Source organism: Vanacampus margaritifer, chromosome 13 (genome assembly GCF_051991255.1).
Source record: "Vanacampus margaritifer isolate UIUO_Vmar chromosome 13, RoL_Vmar_1.0, whole genome shotgun sequence".
Taxonomy (NCBI): domain Eukaryota; kingdom Metazoa; phylum Chordata; class Actinopteri; order Syngnathiformes; family Syngnathidae; genus Vanacampus; species Vanacampus margaritifer.
In genome coordinates this window covers 1,856,694-1,864,715 of record NC_135444.1, presented here as the reverse complement: position 1 = coordinate 1,864,715, position 8,022 = coordinate 1,856,694, and the positions used below count along the sequence as shown (strand labels likewise).

Genomic DNA, 8,022 nt, shown 5'->3' with positions numbered 1-8,022 from the left:
CACAATCGGCTGTTTTTCAGAGTAATTTTTTGTTTTTTAAATAATTTCCACCCGTTTTTCAAAATATTTTTTTCTTCTGTTTTTCTGAGGATTTTAAGATCACCAAAACAATAGTCAGAAAAACATGTTTTTTTCCCCCCCAAGTGAATGCAATACGCTTTTCTGCAGTGAACAAAGGAGGTTTTAACGTGCAATTCGTACAAAGGAAGTTTGAGGTTCAGCCCATCGTTTTTTACAAGGAAAGTCTGACACATTCAATATGGCGGACGCACATACGTATCTCAATAGCAGGCTTACGTGCTTCAAGATGAGATCTTATCGTGTGTGTCTATGCTCATCGGAAGGCGTGGCCTCCATGGAGCCGTCGGCTGTTGAAGAGGCTGCTGAGCGCCGACCCTGAACTGAAGAGGACGCAGTCGTTGGGACTGGCGCTTCAACTAGAAAGATGCTTTCAGCAACTTTCACGGTTCTGCTAGCTTTATTTAGCCTAATAGAGAGCAAAAATAAAGACTTTTACACTTTTAAAGTTGTGAACAGTAGAGGGAAATTAGTGTCACTTGACAAATACAGGGGCTCGGTAAGTTTCCAACTTTTAACAGCCGTGTTTTAGTCATGTCGCTAAAAGTCTCCCTCTGCATGAAACATCGCGCATGCATAATATGGTATTTGTTTACTTTTGACACTTGTTTTGGAAATTGGCTGTGGGTATTACTGATGCGGACCTGAGGCTGCTATACCATGTAGCCCCATTGGCTTACGTGGCAATTTGGCCTGCAAGAGTTCTGAACTTTCTTCAAAGGTCCGTGCTGATTACTGATTAGTAGACCGAATTAGTTCAAATGTACCAACAACAATCTTACTCTTCGAGTTGCTTTGATTGTCAGGTATGTAATTGTGTCACACCCTGACTGAAAGTTTCGTGTTGGGGAGATGTCAATCAAGTTTCCACTGAAGCTGAATTCAGCAGATGATTTACTTTTAGCAGCCCATGGCAACGGGTATTAGTTGAATTCATATTTCACCTGGTTAATACCGAATTCTTTATATTTGAAAATTGATATTATCTTGACTTCTCAAAATCAAATTAATTATGGATCTCTGACAGAGATGTAGATATTTATAACTTAAATTTGAGGTATCTACAATTCCATCACAAGATGCATACAGGCCTATCTGCAAATGCGTTGCACATATCTTTAATGAAAAACCCAATACACATGAATGCAAATGTGAGGCGCTTTGTCCCCAAATGATGTTGCAGATACCCAAAATGCCAAATGTGTTTCGGAAGAATGAAGTTATGGATATCTGAAATGTTCTTTTTGAAAAACGAAACACAACAGAACTGCAACACAGAACCAGTCTAGCTGCTGGATGTGAAAAGGACTTGCCATGCATAATAGCTTTTCAGACGTAATTATACATACAATGTACTGTATGAGCTTGAGGTGGTATACTTTGTTCCAGGTGAGAACTATTAGGCCTACTAAATGTGCAGATGTAATATATACAGGGGTGCACTTAAAACTTTTGGTGTGGTTCTTAAAGGTAATGTTAAAGCTTTTTCTAATCATGCATGCTCCACCCATGCCCAAATGAGTACGAAGAGTCCTGACTGTTTTACCCTGACGGCACCTATCAGCGTTTATCTTCCCTTCATAGTAGAGTGTGCGGACCCTGCTTTAAGATCGTGCACGTACTCGCACACGCAACATGAACGAGCCTGACAGATGCTGCAGTTACGCTTTGGGCCAGAGGTGGCAGTCGCGAGTAAAAAAGTGACAAACTGCACAAAGATCCTTTAAATGAGTACCATATTTGCTTTTGTGTTGTGGTCAAGTTAACTAATGTTAGCTACAGTAAAAGCAAGCAATGCAATCAATCCAAGCCGTCATTGACTCCTTCTCTGGCAGGGCCGCTTTGATAATCCAACAAGATTTCTTGACCAGATATCTTACCTTGCAACAATGCAATATTGTTTGTTGTAATCAGGTGTGGGTAGCAACGCACCAAACAACCAACTAACGTGCAATAAAAACTAATGACTAACTGAATTTAAATACAAAAGTCAAACCAAAATAAAAACTGAATACAGTGAAAAATCCCCCCTGACCCCTTTTGACGGCCTTTGGGGGAGTGTGTCGTCTTAACTCATCAATTTAAAGCTCACCAATTGGCCATGATATCAATTTTAGACTAACATAAAACATATTATGAGGTCTCTGAGTGTATATCCCTTACACATATCAATGTTTGGAAATAGTAAATCAGGTAGCGTTGCGTAGTGACATTAAGTCAAGCTTGGTTACAATATGGCTCTGACTATACAGACCTACAGTAGAACCTGAGGATGGCGGCCCCAAGTGGACAAAAACTGGTACCTACATGTACTTGTTATTGTGTTTATTTAAGCAAAATCATGTAATATTCAATGGGATAATTGATAGAGTACTTGATTCATAAAATATTAGAAAGCTGCAGCCACGTAAACGACTTCTGTCATATACAATTCCAAATCAGTAATTTTGTTGCTTGAGTCGTTTTGTACAGGATATTGAGGAAAATGTAACAGCTGAGTTGACAAACTTGATAATAGTTCCTGAAATCCAAAGAAAGCTCTCTCTTATTCCACAAAAAAGGCTACGTGACTGATTGACACCGAGCTTCCTTATCTGTATGTGTTGTATTCTTCCAGGTGTCCCTGGTGGTGAATGTGGCCAGTGAATGTGGTTTCACTGAGGAACACTACAAAGGTCTTCAGAAACTGCAACGGGACTTTGGGCCATATCACTTCAATGTCCTGGCATTCCCCTGCAACCAATTTGGGCAGCAGGAACCCGGCAGTGACAAAGAGATTGACAGCTTTGTACGCAGAGTCTACGGAGCCTCCTTCCCCCTGTTTAGTAAAATTGCTGTTGTTGGAACGGGAGCTAACAATGTCTATAAGTACCTTGTTGGTGAGTTCAAAGTGATATTAGACGAGTGACCTGTGTGCTGGGCAAATAGAGTGGGCGCAAAAAACATGTGGACCCTTTAGAATTTTTTTAATGTATGCTTGAATTGGTCGTAATCTTTATCTGATCATCCTCTAAATCACAACAGCATCTGCTTATACTAATACCACAAAAACAATAATATATTTTCATATTTTTAGAGAGCGTTGCTGCCAAATGCGAGTCAACCAGTTATTTAATCCAAGAGTCCTTTTTATGCCCAGTCCTTTGAATATTTACTTGTTATTTTCAATTAGCCGCTGGCGTCGGACCGAGACCTATGATGGCGTATTAGGGCCACGTATAAATATATATATTTTAGTGGGTGGGGGCAATATTCCAATTAAAAAAAAAATGCCACAAATTAGCAAGAAAAAAACTCGTACTTTTGAAACTTTATAAAGTGGCAGATTTACGAGAGAAAACAATTCAGAAACCTATGAGAAATACACGTAGCGTACCACGTCTAATGTTTGTGCCAATACTTTTCGGTCTGGTTTTCAAATAAGGAGATAGTAATGGCTTTAACCATATCATGTTAAGCATTCGCACTTTGAAGCCTTGGGTACTTCCAAGCGACAAAAACGCCTCGCTTTGCGAAGGTCCACACTCTGAGGATCAAGCATTTAAGTTAATTTGGCAAAATAAATATCAACTTGTACATTTATGTTTCCATAATTATTATTTACACACACATTCATACATTTTGGTATTTTTTTAGTAGTTACAGTAAGTTGATGCGTCGATTCTGCTGCTCTCCGTCATTCACTTGCATTTGCCTAAAATATGCAAGTCCGCCGGTGCCAGCGTGGCTCGGTGTTGTGCCGCAAACTGCACCCCTGCCTTAAAATGCACCCGCCTCCTCATACGTCGTTTGAGTTGCCCCTTGATTATCTACGTAAATAAACAAACAAAAACAACGATACGCCCTCATTGTTCGTTTGTCGGAGAAAACAGGAATTAATGGAGATCAAACCAAGCACCCTCTCGCGGGAGCGGATAGCACAAAAATACCAAACAGTAAATCAATATTAAGTGCATATTTGCAATTCGGCACCCTTGAATACTTATATAGGTAGCCCCCCCAGAGAACCGCACAATGAGGGTGTATTGTCGTTTTTTTGAGAATTATTTGTTTTTGTTTAATCTAGTGGCAACTCGAACGACGTATGAGGCGGGGGTGCAGTTTGCGGCACAACACTAGCCGCCTCGGAACCCTACCCACAACCGTCGGGTAGGCAACTCTCCCCAGGCGGCGTTCAAAGCTGAGCCCTGTGTTGTTGTGTGCCCGCTAAATGGGCCGTGTGGAAAGAGAAGTGCTATGACTCGCATGACTCGTTTTGCGCCGCACGTGAGCGGAAATAACCGGTGTTGTTGAATGGCTGCGGTTATTTAATCCTGACTTTTAAAAAAAAACACGGTTAATCGTAAAACCGGTTAATTGCTGCACACCTAGGATCAAACCAGCAGCAACGGCCGCCAGCAATGCAAGCGTTCTCTCCTATCAACACTCCAGATACTGGCTATATTAGCCCCAATTTGCCTTTATGTGAAACATGCCATTAGTAACTGTTAATGTTCAAGTCCGTATCGCACTAAGCGGCGCCGGTTTGCAAAGGTAAACGCCGCGGCCTACGAGTGTTGTTTTTTTTCATCAGGGTTCATTCAAGGTTGCAAAACGTGCAAAGATGTACATAACGAACCATGACTTAAAAGCAACACTTGTTATCCTGAGACTGCTCACGGGTGTCACACACCAGTCTACTGGCTGTGTCTGTTTTGACTGAGGCAGGGAGGAGGAATTTTTCAGTGCTCAGTTCATATGAGTGTTGAAATGTTACTGGAGTTGGACATTATTGTCACAAAATAATCTAGGTTGTATTTTGTAAATTTCTACATAAGGTGATTAATTTTTTTTATTTTTATTGTTAATTGTTTATTTTCAAATCTTTTTTCTTTCTTTCTCTTTTTTTTCTGTTGGGTTTGTAAAACCATGTTACGTTTAAACATGTCTCTTGTTCACCGATAAAACTAAGACTTAGAAAAGTGAATGCTAATGTATATGTATTCACCCCCCCCCCCCAAAAAAAAAATAATCGATAGGAGTATAAGAATTGAATCGTTAAGCAGAATCAAAAGGAATCGTAAAAATCTTATCAATTCCCATCCCTACTTAAGGGTTGAGGAACGAACTCACAACCTTCAGGTTGGGAGACAGCCGCACTACCACCTGAGCTATGCCATTGCCCCTCCTACTGTTTACTTATCTCCAAGAGGACACCAAAAACATTGTTTCTGGTCTCGGAGTTACGAAGATTCCAGCTGACACGAGCGATATACTAACACACAACAGGCGCTCTGTGGCTCAGGGAGTCGATCGGCTGTCTCCCAAGCTAAAGGTTGTGAGTTTGTTACTCAACCCTTGAGTGACTTTTATTTATTTATTTCAATTCTTTATTTTACTCTCTTCCAAGTGTAATATTACTAAAACTGAGTCTTTGGTCCCACGCTAAATAGAGTCAAATTTACTGTACAGAATTTACTGTGTAGTGAAAGTGTTACAGTAGTTGGTTTTTCATTTACGCTGTGCGCTAGATATAATTTCAGTTATTAGTTTTTAGTTTTTCATAAATAAACAGAATTCGGCGTAGACTTTCTTTTGTTGCACTCTAATGTGCAAGTAACTTTGTGTGAAAAAAACTGTTGTAATTTCCTTGACTGTGAGTGGAGTATGTCAAAACGCAAACTTTGAAAACTTCTCTTGTAAAATCGACTCCCCCCCTGTTTTATATATAACTGTAGTTTGTAGATAAACATCTAATAATTAACTAAGACTACTTGTATGATATAGAAATTTGATTTTGACACATAGGTAAAGCTGTTTTGGGAGAGATATGAGCTTTTGCAGATCTTTGCAGTTGTGACTGTCTTTGTTTGGGAAAGGAACTTGTGTGACCAGTTTTGGGATAGATATGTGCTTTTGCTAATGAACTAATAGGTTGTGCACAAATGTAAGTCTGTTTGGCCAAATGAGCTTGCAGTTTTGAAAATGTCATCTCAGTTTCAAGAAATGTGCCAAACCTATAGAGAAAAACTGTAATGCAATTTTAAATGGAAAACAGCAAAGAATTGTTATCAAGAAAGAATTACAAAAGCAAACTCACACGGCATCAATGCACGGCGCAGTTGCTTCCTGGTCTTCTTCTTCTTTTAAATTACTGTTGGATCACATCTCTATGGTGCATACCGCCACCTACAGCAGCGGAGTCCTCTCTCGATATTCGCAAAAGAAGAACAAATGGAAACGGGCATAATTCGCATGTCCGTTTTGCGCATTTTCAGTAATAAAAATAAAATCAAAACAATTGGATGGAAGCCCACCTATTGTTACGGAGGTCAGGTGGTAGTGCATTCCAAAGACAGAGCGGCTGAAAACTCGCCCAGGCGGGCAGAAGGGATGGAGAGGTGGAAGGCGGATGAAGATTTGAGAGAGAAGGTGTGGCAATGTGGAGGAGGTTTGTAAGATATAGAGGGGCAAGGCCTTAAAAGCGCAGATCAGTATCTTGTATTGGATGCAGTAACGGACAGGGAGTTAAATGAAGTTGTTCCAGGACTGGAGTGATGTGTGCGTGAAAGGGGTCCTTTGTGATAACGCGAGCAGCACAGTTCTGGAGAAGTTGTAATTTTTTCAGTGATTTGATGGGGAGACCAAACGGAAGTAATCCAGGCGAGAAGTGACGAGACTATGAACAAAGACTGCAGCTCAATTTACCTTTTTTTATTGTTACTATTATATATTAATAATTATGATGTTCATTATTGTGATTTTTCACAAAAATTAGGAGACAAATATCAATTCTCATCACTTTTTCTAAAATTCTCTGCCAATGCTCACATTTTTAAATAACTTTAACATCCCTAGGAAATCACAATATCCCATAGCTGATTAGCTATATTTAACAAGGTCCTGCACATACCCATGGTGTAAAAGGCAAGTGCCACGTCCTTGTGTTGTTTTGCCATGACAACATGAACAAAACAGATAAAATTGTTTAACACTTTGAGTATTCTCATTTCATTCCTTACAGAATCCTCCGGTAAGGAGCCTGACTGGAATTTCTGGAAATACCTAATCGATGTTGATGGAAAAGTGGTGGATGCGTGGGGACCAAGGGTTTCTGTTGGAGAATTACGTCCAAAAGTAGCTGAAATGGTGCGGCAGATAATCCTAAAGAAGAAAGAGGAGTTATAATACAGTACCTGACTACAAGACGCTGGCTGCCTGTGCACTCCACTCATCTGCAATTCCAATGAAATTCTTCAGGGGAAAAAAACATAAAATGTATTGCACTGATTCAACATTAAAGAAAAAACAAAAAACCTTGCTTCAATGTATGCATAATGTTTGTTTTGTATTCATGTTTATGTTTTAAATAAACTTGCTTTCATAGTAACTTTTTTTTTTAGACAGGCTTAGTATTTTGTCTAGCTAAAAATATCAAGCCAAAAACTCATCAAACCAACCAAATGTGTTCTGAGGTGTAGAGACATACTGTAGTAAAAGGGTATATTTGGGGTTTCACTCAATAGCAGTCCTAAAAGATAATCTTAGATGCCACTATTTTATTAGGATTAGTTAAGATTGCCTCTAGTGTGGGGTAAATTGTGGCATTAGTCAGAATTCAGTGGGGTAAAATTGTGCCATTGATAACTGAAGGAAAAAAGATCATTTTAATCTCACAAACGATAATGCTATATAAAAGGAAGACAAATTCAACACAAAACTTTGTTTTGCAGGTTTCAGAGGCCTTTTCTTCTTTTAGTTTTCCTGTTCAGTCCTTTTATCTTCTCTTTCTTTATGAGCCTTTCCAACTCCACCTTCTCACGTGTATCAGTCACAATACTTGTTTTCACTTTATTATCATTATTATTTTTTACAATTCTGTTCTTTGTTTCTGTGGATCTTGGCAAGGGAAAAATAACTTCTGAAGACACATAACCCAAGTAAGCAGAACAACTAGATTTGTCA

General features: G+C 39.4%; 1 protein-coding gene and 1 long non-coding RNA gene across 2 annotated transcripts; both read left to right on the top strand.

Moving 5' to 3' along the window:
- The first annotated feature begins 355 nt into the window (after positions 1 to 355).
- On the top strand, positions 356 to 7,447 carry gpx7 (glutathione peroxidase 7). Its single transcript, XM_077584590.1, has 3 exons — positions 356 to 577; positions 2,696 to 2,957; positions 7,082 to 7,447. Exons 1-3 carry the CDS (start codon positions 446 to 448, stop codon positions 7,243 to 7,245), a joined length of 558 nt encoding a protein of 185 aa, XP_077440716.1. The 5' UTR covers positions 356 to 445; the 3' UTR covers positions 7,246 to 7,447.
- Positions 3,868 to 7,073, top strand: LOC144062838 (uncharacterized). Its single transcript, XR_013296458.1, has 3 exons — positions 3,868 to 4,068; positions 4,145 to 4,227; positions 6,916 to 7,073. It is a non-coding gene; the product is annotated as an uncharacterized LOC144062838 (long non-coding RNA).
- Positions 7,448 to 8,022: the final 575 nt, after the last annotated feature.

What these genes read in the sequence shown, in the direction of transcription:
- gpx7 (XM_077584590.1), top strand. Translation starts at nt 446, where the DNA reads ATGCTTTCAGCAACTTTCACGGTTCTGCTAGCTTTATTTAGCCTAATA. An exon ending in TTGACAAATACAGGGGCTCG is followed by an intron (nt 578 to 2,695) that starts GTAAGTTTCCAA and finishes GTATTCTTCCAG; the next exon opens with GTGTCCCTGGTGGTGAATGT. An exon ending in TGTCTATAAGTACCTTGTTG is followed by an intron (nt 2,958 to 7,081) that starts GTGAGTTCAAAG and finishes CATTCCTTACAG; the next exon opens with AATCCTCCGGTAAGGAGCCT.